Raw genomic sequence first — 16,262 nt, forward strand, 5'->3', positions numbered from 1 at the left:
GGGGTGGTTTCCTTTGAAGCACGGGAGATTAGAGGACAGTGAAGGGGGAGGGGGTTAATGATTTATCTGAAGCATTCAAATGTGAGAAACTTAAATGGTGAGAATGAACATTTATAAATAGGAGGCATAGGTTTATGTCAATTAGTAGAAAGATTAGAGGGGAGTCAAGGAAAAAAACTTTATTTGATATAAAGAGTATAGGCACCTGAAATTTGCAGTTTGGAAGGGTTGTGGAGGTGGGAACATGCACTAGTATTTTTTTAAAGTTTCTCCATGAACAGGGCTGTAATACTGAGATACTCCATGTATCATTAGGCTCTGCAAAGGGTGGCTGATGCACTGCATGATAGCAAGGCACAGAGGTGAAATGTATGGTGCTATGGTGGAACCAGCACTCATCATGCAAGAAGGATCCAGTCAGAAAACAGCTTAAGGCACTGGAGCAAGAGGTTCTGGTGTGAACACAGACAGTCTGTCTGAAAATGTGCTTGGGTTCAGTGGAAACAAGATAATGAACAAAATGTTTTTGGTCACAACTGTGCACAGTCGGTGAGATAGATTATAGATAATAATGCCTTCAGTGTCTTACAATTCATCAGGACCAGCTGCCGTGAAATAAAGAAGGAAATGATGGAACATACTCCATGTTCAGCCACGATTTATAAAATGAAAAGTCAGATATTTTGGGTGTGCTGTATTTTGGGTGTGCCTATTAACGTATGTGAACATTAGGATGAACATATTGAGTTTAGGAAATATGGAAAATAAATGTGCGAGGGAGAAAAATCAACAAACCTGCCAATCATACAGTGAGAATAAACTTAACCAGACCAATACAATCCATTCAGTCCCTGGAATGATCAGAACAGCGATGGAAGGAGTCATTAATTGTGGCATTAAATGACACCTACTCTCCAATAATCAGCTTATCAACAATCCAATTAGATTCTACCAGTCACATGTGAGACTCTTTTCTGTGCTAGAAATTAAAACTGGAGAAAAGATGAGAGTAGTTATGCTTCAAATCAATTTAATATTTGACACTGAGTTACATCAGTAAACAGAAGATAAATGTTTTCAAAGAGAGAAGCCTCCAGCTGACAAAAAAAAATCAGTTCATTGTTTTATTGAGAGTAATTAATTACAAACCAACATTTTCTGTTTTGCTTCAATTGTCCTTTCTATGACAGCCAATCCAGATGAGAGATGAATGACCTTTAAGTTCCAGGGAAAGGGGAAAGGGGGAAGGACAGTGAAAATAAAAGGAAAGTCTGCAAGAAGCTGAAGAGAGAAGTGATTGAATGACAACTTGACTAATGAAAGAGGGTAGTCAAAGTAAAAGGAGAAGTACACAAGAAGAGATACATACATAGAACATAGAACAGAATAGTATAGCACAGGAACAGGACCTTTAGCCCACAATATTTGTACCGAACATCATGTTAATTTAAACTAATCTCCTCTGCCTGCAGATATCCCTCCGTTTCCTGCATATCCATGTAAGTATTTAAAACCCTCTTAAATGGTATTATTTAATCTGCCTACACAAGCATGCTATGCTGGCAGTGCGTTCCAGGCACTCGACCCTCACTGTGTAAAAAAAAACATGTCCGGTACATCTTGTTTCAATTTTGCCCCTCTCACCTTAAACCTAGTAGTCTGATAGTTCCATCCTGGAGAAAAAAAAGGATTCTCTTCCTACAGTCAACAAGTTCTGAATTTAATGGAGACAGAACAAATCTTTACATGCTGGAAAAATGAGATAAATGTCAGGAAAGCTCATAGTCTTGAAATTATTGATCTCCAGATGTGACCTCGCCAACATCTTGTACAACTGTAATGTAACATCCAAATTCTATACCTAATACCCGGACTGATGAAGGCAAAAGTACCAAAAGCCTTCATTACCACCCTATCTACCTGTGATGTCACTTTCAGGATACAGTGTACCTTTACTCCAAGATCCCTCTGCTCTACAACACTCCCCAGGGCCCTACCATTCACCTTAAAAATCCGGCCCTGGTTTGACTGCCAAAATGCAATGTCTCGCATGTATCTGCATTAAAATCTATTAACCATTCCTTCTACATACTTATCCAGATTGGGTTTTTCCTGCTTTTGTACGACGTCCTTAAGCAGGGATAATTGCCCTCCAGCAGCATCTTCCTTTTGGTCGTCAAAAGTGCTTGAGCAACGTAGTTGGTCAGGCAGCTTCTCTGGAGAAAATGGATAGGTGATGTTTGAGGTCGAGACCCTTCTTTAGACTGAACTGAAAGCACCTTATGTCTATCTTTGGTACAAACCAGCATCTGTCGTTCTTTGTTTCCACATTCATGAGTGGAGGTGGTACAACTGCACAATCTCCAAAATCCTTTGCGCCAAATGCATCCTGAATAAATAATAATGACTTCTTATAATGAGCAAGTAAGCAATGCACTGAACAAGGTGAAGATATTTGTACACCTTAATTACTGCACTTCCTTTGAAGAATTATCATATCTAACTATCTAAGAATGTAAAACATGAAAGAGATTTCCAGAGTAATTTCTACTGCCATTAAAAAATGAAAACTTTGGCATTGTACAGCCAAAATCTGTATCCTGCATTAAGCTAGGAATGGGATCAACCAAATCATCTTTTAAACTAAACATATTTAGCACTATGTTTTCTGCATTTAACCATATTTTGCTAAAGGAACCCATTTAACATTGCTTTAATGCTTTAATATTCAAAGGGATTACTTTACTTTTCCGTGACTTTTCTGATAGATCATGAATTTTCTTTGTTCTCATCTTGTGTAGGCACTTCAATTATATCAGAGGTCCAAAATGTGTTGCATGACTTCAACAGTTCTCTAGTTCTGAAATTCAATGAATTTAACTTCATTTGGATGAATTTTGGGACAGAGCACATCACTCTGATATAGTGAGTTAGTTCATTGCTACCAAGAAGAGGTGAATTTCTAGCCAACCATCCTTTCATCGTTTAATTTCCCATTGATATGCATTCTTACATTGTTGCAGATGCTTGAAAAAACACCTCATATAAATAGACACATTCTCAGACATATTGGATGAACTATACATAGTACCTGACAGCTGAGACATTCATTACTTATGAATAACCCCATGCATTTCGATGTCTTTCACCACTGTGGGAGAAGACACAATGCAAATAATGAAGCAAAGTAGAATGGTGATACAGAGAGCTCGGGACAGTAAAAAATTTATTATCCAGACAACGATTCCCCAGGTGTTTAATTTTACTGTGATGGCAAGATGTTTTAGACATGCAGTACTTGCTTTGGCAGTGGAATATATTACATAGATTATGCAGTCCGAGATATTTATGAAATGTATCTCTCTCCATGTGGCCTATTTGACATCAACAAACCAAAACCAAAAGTATTAAAATTATAAATGGGATGGTTCTGAATTATTTTCTTCCAAAGATAGCATGTAGTAAGGTGTGTGTGGGGGGGGGGGGGAGGGATTTAATGTATAAATATATTGCCAATTCATAACATGATACAAACAGCTGAAACTATCCAAGATTCACTGTTTTATGACCTATTTTAAGATAAAACACTGCAGCTCTTAATAATGTGCAAATAATTTAAGTCATGGGTTAAACTCCAGCTTGCTGCAGAAATATAAACTACCTGCAAAACTCTGTATCAAGTGAAAGAATGATATGGATTTTTCAGAAGAAATAGAACTTAATTTCTATGTTAATATTATGCAGCATTTCACCTGATTTGTGCATTTCATTTTGTAGGTGACTTTTAAAGCAACAAAGTACTCCGTCTCCCCAGATCTTAGATTTGTTCTTCTTGCATATGATGTCAAACAGGTAAGACCAATTTAATTTCGTAAAAATAGAAACATTTAAATAGTTACCTATAAAATGGGTAACATGACTTATTTACTGATGTCACAAGTATATTTTATAAAATAAAGATGTCAGAATATAAATAGGAATGCAATCTTACGTAGCTTGATTGTTTTAGTTGTTACCATGAAAAACAGAATATAAATAATTGCTGGGCATTCGTATTTTCTCCAATGTAAGTTTATTCTATTGCTCCCTGCTACAGGAAATGTACGTTTGGTCAACTCAAAATCCACTTGTTTGATTTTCTGAATCTCTGTGTAACTTCTAACAGATGATCAAATAAAAATTGTTAAAATAGAGAGAGAAAAATATTATCAAATATAAAATTTTACACTTCGGTAGAGACAATGGTACAGTATTTGTGCTGGTGAATGATCTTTCCTTCAGAGATGTAGAAGGAATTTGAAGATTCTCTCTGAAATTTGTTTTTTACATTTATCTGTTTTGATCTTTTAGTTTTGCATAGTGCTAGTATTTGGGACATTTTGCCAACAGTCTAATGTAAATTATTCAATCTCCTGGAACTGCAATAAAAATGTAGTCACTTGCAGTAAACCTGGCCAGATCAAAACTTGTGAATATTTGGCAAAGCAAGATTGTGTTGTTCTATCTCACTTGTTCTTGAGGAAGACCCTGGCATCTAGTTTATAGTGTTGTGATGTGTATGGAGGTGGCTGATTCGACCAATCTGCACTTGAAGGTTCCTTTCACACAATGACAGAGTTGTAAAGATGTTGTAACATCAGTGATCCATGTTTTTCGAGATTTTCTTTTCTTCTTTGTTTCCTCCATTCTAGTTTACTCCTATGAATGAGCACCACTTTTTATGTAGGTGTGCCAAACAGGATGATCCAATGCTTGTTGCTCCCAGTAGTATGTGTCAATGTTGAAACACTTCAAGGATGTTCTCAGACACTTTGAATCTCCATTTCTGTCCACCATGTGGTCGTTTGCCCTCAGACATCTCTCCATGAAGTAGCTCATTTTGTATTCTGTCAGCAGATAGTTTTCTGACAGGTCCTGCCCATTTGATCTATGATCCTTTCAACAATGTGTGGATACCGGGAAGGTTTGTCTGGATCAGAATCTATGTGTATGGAATTTTGTCTTCTCACTTGATGTGGTATTCTTCTAAAACAGGTCCTATGGAAGTGGTTAAGCTGTCTGGCATGTCTGTTGTACACTGTCTATGTCTCACAAGTAAGGGTGGGTATGGTAACAGCATGGTGTACCGACAGCTTGAGTTTTAGGCTGATTTCTCTTTGTTCATAGACTTTACTTCCCAGTTTTCTAAAAACAGAGCTGGCTTTTGCTATCCTGTTGTTGTCTTTGTTACCAATGTTTACTGATCTTCAGAGAGTGTAACCAAAGTGTGTGAACCTGTTCACTACTGAGAGCTTCTGATCATTCAGAAGGATGTGTAGTTCTGTGTATGATGTGTTTGTTGCAGATTGGTGCATAATTTCTGTTTTCTTTTGCAAATTATGTGTTGGCAAATTTGTCCAAGCTTTCCTGCTGGACAAGTGGCCAATTAGATCCCAGTGCTTGGGGCGTGAATGAATCCGAGGCTTTGTGATTATTTTGTCGACAAGAGATAGTATTGGTCATGATGAGGTCATGAATGTTGCACGGTCTGAGGAGCAACAGGCCATTACTGTCAGACTTTCCAACTCCATTTTCGCCAATATTTCATTTCCAGGCTCAGTAGACTGTTCCAACACTTGCACTGACATCTCCAAGAATTATAAGTATCCCTGACCTAGTTGCAGCTGAGATAAACTTTGCCGAGATCTTCATCAAACTTATTTTTGGTTTTGTCATCAGACACTATTGCAGAGTTCTCCCTACAAAATCCCTGTAATACATGGAGCAGATTAAGATTGTGATGTATCTGTCCAGGTTGCTGCCTATGTATGGCTAAGAAAATGAAAAAGTATGGACATAACTTTTTGAGAATATTTGCCAATTTCCTGCAGGTTGTGCCAACCATAAATGGCACGGCCCAGTGTAATGGCAGTGCATGGTTGGGGCAGAATGGCTCTGACTATAAGATGGCAGAAAAAAGATGGAAAAATGCTGAAGACTTTAAATACTTGCAAGTATACTTGACATTTGGGGCCATTCATACACCATAAAAAAAATAAAAAATAAACGATCGGTAGAATTAAAATTATTCAAATTTTAAAACAATGTTTAAAAAACTATTCAACATTTTTTTAAATCATAGAAAAAATTAACCAATTCCTAAAATAGTCATTTATCCTAGACAAATCCTTTTCCATCAGAACGGTGGATGTCCTTTTAAATAACTGGGCTTGTTCCTTTGCCTGTTCCAATCTCAGCTAAGGAAATCAGCATGTTCTGTATTGAATATGCGATTAAGTACGTTAAAAAAAGCAATTAGGAGGGCATAGAACATCAACAAAATATCACCAGCAAACAAGAAAAATTCCAAGTTACCATCTATATATTACAAAAACTCTGTGTTTGTTTGTTATGTTATTTGTTATTTGTTATGTTTGGATGTTTGTTAGTTATCAGCTGTGTTTTGGTGCCCTGTCACATGATACCGCTACAATTCTAGGACCACCTTACTCACCTTTGTCGTGGGGACCCTTTCATCCAAGTTTCATTCAAATTGGTCTTTTATTTTTTAAGTTACAGAGAATTTAAAGTTTAAAATTATCTTATAAGAACGATTTCTTGCCTTGTTCAGCATGTGACATCACAAAGAGGGGGGGGCACGACCAATGAGGGAGGGGGCGGGACCCGCCAGAGTGACGGTAGTGGCGGCCAATGAGGGGGGGGTAGAATTTTCTCATTTAAAAAACAGTTTCGCTTAAAGAGGAAAAAAAAAGTTTCGTTTATGTCATTCTTTCAAATAAAAGTCCATCAATAGCGCTCGGTGTCCAATTGGTCTGGTTCACACGTGGGTGGGGGGGGGGGAACACCCGCTCTCCCGCCTTCTCCTTCGAGCTGCATGAGGCAGCGGCAGAGGGTCATGGCCATCAAACCTACCATCATAGCTAGTAGGCTGACTAGAAGCTGTGGCTCGCTGCCATTGCCCAGCATCACTGCAATAATCACTGCATAATTGTTGAGTTTAACTTAGCCATCGTAAGTCGAGGAGCATCTATATATATATATATATATATATAGGGACAGGTTTTGCATCTCCTGCGGTTCCAGGGGTAAGTACCTGGGGAGTGGTTGGTTTGGGTGGGAAGAGACGAGTTGACCAGGGAATTTCGGAGGGAACGGTCTTGGCGGAAAGGGGTGGAGATGGGATGATGTGGCCAGTAGTGCGATCCCGTTGGAGGTGGCGAAAATGTTGGAGGATTATATGTTGTATGCGACGGCTGATGCGGTGGAAGGTGAGTGCACCATGGTTGGGCTTCCTCAATTCAAAATGCGACCAATGAAGGCAAACGTACCATAGAACTTCTTTACCACTATATATACTTGTGTTGCCTCTGTCAGTGAATTATCAAATTGAACTTCAAGATTCCTTTATACATTAATGCTATTAAAGGTCATGCTATTAATTGTATATTTCCCCTTACTTTTGACATCCCAAAGTATAAAACCTCACACATGCTCGGAATAAAGTCCAACCACCATTTATATAAATGGTACTTTCCCCTGCAACCACAGGAGATGCAAAACCTGTCCCTTTACCTCCCCCCTCAACTCCATCCAAGGACCCAAACAGTCTTTCCAGATGAGGCAGAGGTTCACCTGCACTTCCTCCAATCTCATCTACTGTATCCGCTGTTACAGGTGTCAACTTCCCTACATCGGCAAGACGAAGCGCAGGCTCGGCGATCGTTTCGCTGAACACCTCCGCTCAGTCCATCTTAACCTACTTGATCTCCCAGTGATTCAGTACTTCAAATCCCCCTGCCATTCCCAATCTGACCTTTCTGTCCTGGGCCTCTTCCATTGCCAGAGTGAGGCCCAGCACAAATTGGAGGAACAGCACCTCATATTTCGCTTGGGTAGTTTACACCCCAGTGGTATGAACATTGACTTCTCTAACTTCAGATAGCTCTTGCTTTCCCTTTCTACGCCCTCCCCTTTCCCAGTTCTCCCACTAGTCTTACTGTCTGCGACTGCACTCTAACTTTGTCCCGCCCTCTCCCCTGACATCAATCTGAAGTAGGGTCTCGACCCAAAACGTCACCCATTCCTTCTCTCCCGAGTTGCTGCCTGACCCATAGAGTTACTCCAGCATTTTGTATCTCCCTTAAAATTGAGGAACTTGAACATCCACAGGCTCTGGAACAGAATGCATGACAAATCAATCAAATTGACTCGTCAGTTCTGTTTACTCATACAGCTGTACAAGATCTGTAATAATCTAGATCTTCCAAATCATCGATATGTCCAAAGACATATGAAGGTACCATTCATGATTAAAAGTGAGAGGTTCAAAGGGAGCCTATGTCTTTTCCACTGCACCATTAATTTTCCACAAAGCAACAAAATAATTTAAGGTTTGTGGAAATTCTTGAAAAGAGTAACGGGTCAGATTGAGCTGTGATGTGGATGGTAATTCTCCAGGGACCAGCTGGATGCTCTCAAATATTTGGGGTAGCTCTTACTTCCTCATCAGTGAACTACATCCCAAAATCAGAATCTGATCTCATTCTTTGACAGTGAACTTCCAAATCCTGTGTCTTTGGAGTAAACTTAATTATCAATCAGATGCTCATCACATCCACTCCCTTACGTATATGCCAACTGTGACACAGTTGCAAAAGCAGGGAAAATTTTCTTTGAACGGGGTCACCAATCTTTGAAATGGGCATGTTCTGATTCAGTTATTCTTTTTCTCTATTTCAATTTATATGTCTGCTCATAATTAATTTACACTAGTTTAATATATTTAATTACATTTATTGCTTATATTTTTAAATATTTTTAAATATTTTAATTAGTTAAATCCATTTCCACTTCAAAAATATTTCTACATTTCAGAGACTATTTAAATGCAATAATACTCTTTGGCAGCTGCAAAGGTCCATGGGGTAATGCTGCAGGCTTGGTCTCAGGTTCCACTACAGTAGGCCTAGCTGCCACTCGTGGCATGCCCTGCCTCATGGAAGAGTCATGAAGTGAATGTCCCAAGTACAATGGATCTCCTGTGATGTAGCTCAATCACTTAATTTAGCCACTAAGTATTCACTGTGCATTTCTATATTATCTCACAAGAGCCATGTCTTAAAATAGCACAAATATCCAGAAATGTTGTATCAATCAGCTTTGAACCTTGCAAAAGATCTGCATTTATAAATGGCTTGTTGGTGACTTTGAGGATTCTCTTTACAGAATTGTTCTTAAATAAATAAATTATATAAAATATGTTTGTGAATTAGCAACAACCTACAAGGGTGTACAGTTATCTTAATGAATAAGGCAATATAATGTTTATTTATTTGTTTTAGACTGATTCAAAAATCTGATCATGACTATTCAATTATAGGATGGTTATTCAAAGAACAGGCTGGGGTAAAGATTGTGAATTATATTTAAATGTTCACAAAACGTCACAAGGCGTTCGATATCTCTGTATGAAAAGTCAACTGCATAGGATTGCTAAGACTATTCAATTCATAATGAAGGCTTTAATTAGAATTATGTCTTGGCTATTAAATGATAGAAATTTAGTTTAATTTCATTTAATGAAATCTTGAAAGGGTTCAGAGAAGATTTACGAGGATGTTGCCAGGACTAGAGGATCTGAGCTAAAGGGAGAGGTTGAGTAGGCTGGGTTTCCATTCCTTGGAGTGCAGGAGGATGAGGGGTGATCTTATAGACGTGTATAAAATCTGAGAGGAATAAATCGGCTAGATGCACAGAATCTCTTGCCCAGAGTAGGGGAATCGAGGGCTAGAGGACATAGGTTCAAGGTGAAGGAGAAAAGGTTTAATAGGAATCAGAGGAGTAACTTTTTCACACAAAGGGTGGTGGGTGTATGGAACAAGCTGCCAGAGGAGGTAGCTGAGGCTGAGACTACCCCAATGTTTAAGAAACAGTTAGACAGGTACATGGATAGGACAGGTTTGGAGGGATATGAACCAAACACAGGCAGGTGGGACTAATTTAGCTTGGACATGTTGGCCAGTGTGGGCAAGTTGGGCTGAAGGACCTGTTTCCACACTGTATCACTCTGTGACTCTATAATATTGTCACATGCATTGAGGTACAGTAACAAACTTTTTTCCTATGTGCTATCCAGTCAAAGACTGTAATTGATGACATTCAAGCAGACCACAATGTACATGTATACATGGTATTTGTTCAATGTAAGATAAAGACTGATAAAGTCCAATTAAAAATAGTCCAATGGTCTCCAATGAGGTAGATGGGTGGTCAGGATCACACACTAGTTGGAGAGAGGGCAGTTCAGTTGTCTGATAACAGCTTGGAAGAAACAGTATGGACTGATGGGAGAAGGGATAAGAGGGAGTGACTTGGTGTGACTGGTCCTTGATGATGCTGCTGATCTTGCCAAGACAGCAGGAAATGTAGATAGATTCCATGGAAGGGAGGTTGGTTTGTGTGACGGTCTGGGCTACATCCACAACTCTGCAATTTCTTGCAGTCTTGGATGGAGCTGTTTCCAAATTAAGCAGTGATACATCCTGATAAAATGTTTTCTACATCTGTAGAAGTTGATGAGAGTTTTTGGGAACATGTTAAATTTATTAAGCCTTCTAAGGAAGTAGAGGTGTTGGTGTGCTTTCTTGGCCATTACCTAGATGTGGATAGTCCAAGCCAAATTGCTGATGATATTTATTCCTAAGAATTTGCGGCTTTCGACCATTTCTACTTCAGTGCCATCAATGTATACTGGGGGGTGTGGGAGTATACAATACTAAGGGCCATTTTGCCAGTCATTTTACTTTGAAACAATTGCAAATTAGTCTCATTACCCAATCCTTTCCCCAAATCTTTTATATATTATCTTCATACAAGGTCCTGACCCAAAACATCACCTACCCATGTTCTCCAGAAGTGCTGCCTAACCCGCTGAGTTGTTCCAGCTGTTTGTATCTGTTTTTTGTAAACCAGCATCTGTAATTCTTTGTGTCTTTGAATCTTTTTATTTAAAACTAGACCAAGTGGACCCGTTGGGCCCAAATCTCTCCTGCGGGCCTCTGCTGGGGCAAACCTCCCCCAACTGACGATTATGCGGCCTGGCAACCCTCACCAACTGACGAAGCCCATTGCTGGGCAGGGAGTGTCTCCCGGGGTCGTGGGCGGGTGAATGGGGACGCGGAAGGAGAGAGAGTGCCACTCACCTCGGCCCCGTGCCGCCAGCAGTGCAGCCAGAGCGAGGCGTGGACCCAAAGCCTCTCCTACATTGGTCCCCTCCCCCACTCGATCTCCCCTCCACCACCCCCACTCCCCCTAGGCATTGTGGCAAGTTACTACCACATGCTGATAGATGGGATGGCACCCCAGAGACGCCCGCTCAGAAATCCTGCCCAGATGCCCATTAGTTTCTTATTTTTGCAATGGATTTTCAACCAATTTGTCTAGCTACAAATTGTTGGAGATGAGAGGGATCTAGGAGTGCAGGTGCACAGTTCCTGAAGGTGGAATTGCAGGTAGATAGGGTGATGAAAAAGGCTTTTGGCACTTAGGCCTTCATCAGTCAGAGTACTGAGTGTAGAGGTTGGGAGGACATGTTACAGTTGTACACGATATTGGTGAGGCTGCACTTGGAATATTGTGTTCATTTCCAGACACCATGTTATAGTAAAGTTGTTGTCAAGCTGGAAAGGGTACAAAGAAGATTTACAAGGATGTTGCCAGCACTAGAGGCTCTAAACTATAGGGAGGGGTTGAGTAGGCTGGGACTGTATTCCTTGGAGTGCAGGAGGATGAGAAATAGATCGGGTATAAGCAATAGAGTCTTTGCCCAGAGTTGGTGAATTGAGGACCAGAGGACATAGGTTTAAGGTGAAGGGGAAAAGATTAAATAGGGGTAACTTTTTCACACAAAGTGTGGTGGGTAAATGGAATGAGCTGCCAGAGAAGGTAGTTGAAGCAGGAACTATCCTAATGTTTAAGAAACAGTTAGACAGGTACATGGATAGGACAGGTAATGCAGGCAGGTGGGACTAGTGTAGCTGGGACATGTTGGCTGGTGTGGGCAAGTTGGGCCTGTTTCCACGCTATCTGATTCTATGACTCTACAGGATGCCGAGATTCTCTTTTTACATAATAATGTATGTTGGTTTATTATCTGCTACTCATAAGCCTTATGCTTTTATTTTTTTAAATTTACAAGAGGAGCAACTTCTGCTTTATATTCTCAGACCATGTCTGTGGAAAGTAAAACAGGTGAAAGTAAAACAGGCATCAGAATTTGACCCAATCTCTTACCAGGAAGATTAGTTTGAATATACTAATTTTAAAATTTTCATTAATAGTCTAGAGGATGATATTTTTTTTGAGATGCAGAGCAATTCAGATTATTTGTGGTGGATATTAACAGAATGATTAGAGATATGCTGAATAATCCTTAATTAAACACTATCTTGAGCAGGGATCAAAACCATGGCATTTCTTGAAATAGCAAGTGACATTTTGCCCACTTACTGGGTTTCTGAGCTCTGTTGTTATGCAATACTGGGTTTTTTTCCATTTTACCCATTAGGTAAATTTTTACGGTTGAACTTAACTGGGGTAAAAATGTGGATTTGAGATTTCCAGCACTCCAAATTGTATTCAATTCACATTTTTGCAGCACAGCATGGTTGTTGGAAATGCAAAACTGATTTCACTTCTTTCGATGATGCTAGGTTTCTATTGTAATTCAATAAGCAGTATTGCCACACATTCGCTACATTAATCAGAGCAGTATCAGCCATTAAGTCAGACTGTACAACAAAACAGAAGGAGCCTGTAGGATGGCATGAAGAATGATTAACAGATAAAATGTGTGGCAGCTGGCTTGCAATGAAGTTGCAGAGAGAAAGAACATAGAAAATGGTTGTCTTAATCTCAATTTAAGAATCACATCAAGAGTGCTTGATTGTCATTGTAATTTGGTGCTGAGGTAGAGTTATGGTTCGGGTTGTGCTGGGTGGTTCAAGAGCCTGATGGTTATGGGAAGATGCTATAATGGTTTGGATACTTCTTTACCACCTTCCTACTGGTAGCAGTGAGATGAGAGCATCATCTATATTTGACAGAAAAGTATGCCCTGTACTTAGAATACATTTACACTAATTATAATAATTGAGCTATTAGTTGATATACAGAAAACAGGAATATTTGTGCTATGTTGGACAATCTAATGATCTAAGCAAGGTCTAGATAATGATGAGTGCACCTTCAGCAAGATCTTATTACTTTATAGATTTTACTTGTATTTGGAACAGCCAGAGGCTGTTATTAATTTTGAATAAGTAGTATGGATGTTTTATCAAAGAAGGCAGGCACCTTGGACAGTTGTAGTGAAAGGTTGAAGATGTCCACAAAAACTCCAGCCAGTTGGTCCGCATGGGTTTTAAGAATGTAGCCAGGTAGACCATCGGGGCCGGGCACTTTCTGAGGGTTCATGGTTGTCAAGAATCTATTGATGTTGGCCTCAGAGACTGAGATCACAAGATAATTGGGGACTCTGGGTGCTTGTAAAAACACATGTATTTTCAAATCAAAAACAATTAGCAAAAATATGTAACCAACAATAGAAATTTGACAGAAAACTATGCCCTGTGCTTCGAACACAGTTACACCAATTATAATAATTGAGCTAATAATGAGTTTATATACGGAAAACATGAATATTTGTGCTGTTTTAGGCAATCTAATGATCTAAGCAGGGTCTAAATAATGAATGCACCTTCAGCAACGTCTTGTTACCTTATAGATTTTACATGCATTTGGAACAAACAGTCATAGGCTGTTATTAAATCTATTTCAAGATATCTTGGAATAACACAGAAAACCTTGGATGCAATATTGAGCTTTATAGCATCTGTTTCCTGAGCCCATAACCATGTAAAACAGGGACCATGCTGACGGGAATTGTGTTTGTTGTTCTATGTGTAAAAGAGTTTATACATGTGTCTAATGTCCACTGGCAAGCAGCCGTGCAGGTAGACCACACTGTCAGACAGTGTGGGTCCCAGAAAGATTTCTGTTCTTGAATATCTTAACTAAATAAAAGACACAAGGTTGGTTGGTATTGAATGGAAAGGAAAAGGATAGGCTTGTGTGGTTTTTAAGTCAGTAAAGATTGAATGACATTGGAAAGATTGAGTGAAAGAATGAGCATGAGGAGTTCAGACATATTCTTCAGTTTCTTTGGCCCCACCAGTAACCATGGCCCAGAACTGGCCCCACCATAATCGCCACTTCTGTTTCTTAATGGTTGCAGGTGTTAAAACATGCATGGTTTCCTTCTCTTCATCCACCATCCCTTTTAATTTTAGATTTTTCCCGTTATGTGCCTTCATTTAGTTTTAAGAGTTTTTGTTTTAGCTTTAGACATACAGCGTGGAAATGGGCACTTCGGCCCATTAAGTCCACGTGACCATTGACCACCTAGCTCTACTGTATGTTATCCTAGCTCTATGTTATTCCACTTTTGCATGTACTCCATACATACTCTGTGCAATTAATCTACAAACCCGCAGGTATTAGGGATTTGGGAGGAAACTGGAGCGCACAGAAATCCATGCGGATACAGGAAGAATGTGCAAACTCCACAAGGTCTGTACTCAAGGTCAGGATAGAACTCGGTTTCCAGTGCTTTGAGGCGGCAGCTCTACCAGCTGCACCACTGTGCCAAACTTGTGCATTTCCTGAAATATATTTTAGTGATGCACCGTCATAATTGAATGAATTATAAGAAGTAGATTTGAAGCTTGGATCAGTGCTCATATTCTCTTAATGAGATAAAATTTCCTTACATAGTGGTCAAGAATGATATGTGTTGGTGTTGAATGGTTGCATGTTATTAATTGAACAATGGATAAGATTAGTGAAAAATACTGGAAATACTCAACAGTGCAAGAATTAATCATCAAAATAGGTTGATTGGACTAGTTAGTAAGATATTGTGTGTGACTGTGCATAGACTGACCATGAATACACGCTTAACTTCTTCCTACAGTTCATCATGTCCTGGGGCTACTCGCTTATCTTGTATCAACACTACTATTATTTTCCTTTGCCTTCTGAATATATATCTAGAGACCTAGGCTGCTGAGGATACAAAACATCTTTCGATTTCTAACACCAAGAAAAAGTATTTTGAAAGAATGATTTTCTTTTAGACCAAGAACATTTTTGAGCTCTACCAAAGTGGTCAAGGTTTGTCAATGTATGTGAATGCTTTTGATGTCAGAAGCATTCAAACACAAGATAGACACAAGGTGCTAGAGTAACTCAACGGGTCAGGCAGCATCTCTGGAGAAAAATAATAGGTGGCATTTCAGGTCAAGACCCTTCTTAAGTCCACCTTCAGTCTGAGGAGGAGTCCTCACCTATCCTTTTTCTCCAGAGATGCTGCCTGACCTGGTCAGTTACTCCAACACCTTTTGTCTATCTTTGGTATAAACAAGTATCTGCAGTTATTTGCTTCTGCATTCAACCACAATCCTTGCTACTGTGTCAAACTGGTTTTGCTGGCAGGTTTGCATGAGATTTCCAAAGATCACAGCATAAGTACGGGCAGGTTGTGTGACTATTGTACAAATAAGTCCCTACATTACTGACTGAATCCTACCAGCCTTTTCCTGCTGTGCACCATCACATTGCAATGAATCCAATTGAAGAATAGAAGCCTGCATGCATTTGCCAAATCCCACATCAAGTTAACCCAGTTACCGGATCTGTAAACTCATTCATTTGAATAGCAAGTATGGACGTTGGGAGCTGGAAGATAATAACTAGATAAGATACAGTTTTGTAATTATTTTGCCTGTGGTGATATCTTAACCATTTAAAACATTTTAGATTGTTTGATAATTTTATCTCATGTTTCATGTTTCAAAATTCATGTTTTTTTAAAACTCGTATGAAACTCATAAAACATCAAACTCGTATAAACTATAAAGGTAAGTTATCCCATTTTAATGGATGGATCACAATCCCTTTCATTTTTTTACATCACAATGACAAATCTGTTTGGAAGGCATAATTTTTTTTTGTAACTGTGTGTTTTCGACAGTGTAGTTGATGGCTGTCATATGATTTCTCTCCACTTTCATATGGAATCATTTAAAGTATTTTACTGTGCATCCTGACCTACCAGTTCAACATCAAAAATCAACCATTGGTTCAATGATGAAAACAAAGTCATGGATAGGCGAGCTACTGTCTGCTTGCTTGATCAGTCTTAA

General features: G+C 39.2%; 1 protein-coding gene across 5 annotated transcripts in view; it reads left to right on the plus strand.

The window, feature by feature from the left end:
* The window catches only part of dpp10 (dipeptidyl peptidase like 10), a 1,117,462-nt gene that overhangs the window by 869,889 nt on the left and 231,311 nt on the right, over positions 1–16,262 (plus strand). For all 5 annotated transcript variants that reach the window (XM_078403450.1, XM_078403449.1, XM_078403451.1 and 2 more), the window contains exon 5: positions 3,778–3,852. In XM_078403450.1, coding sequence (XP_078259576.1) covers positions 3,778–3,852 — 75 coding nt within the window. The remainder of the gene's footprint in view (positions 1–3,777; positions 3,853–16,262) is intronic.

Source organism: Rhinoraja longicauda, chromosome 8, assembly GCF_053455715.1.
Source record: "Rhinoraja longicauda isolate Sanriku21f chromosome 8, sRhiLon1.1, whole genome shotgun sequence".
In the NCBI taxonomy this organism is placed as follows: Eukaryota; Metazoa; Chordata; class Chondrichthyes; order Rajiformes; family Arhynchobatidae; genus Rhinoraja; species Rhinoraja longicauda.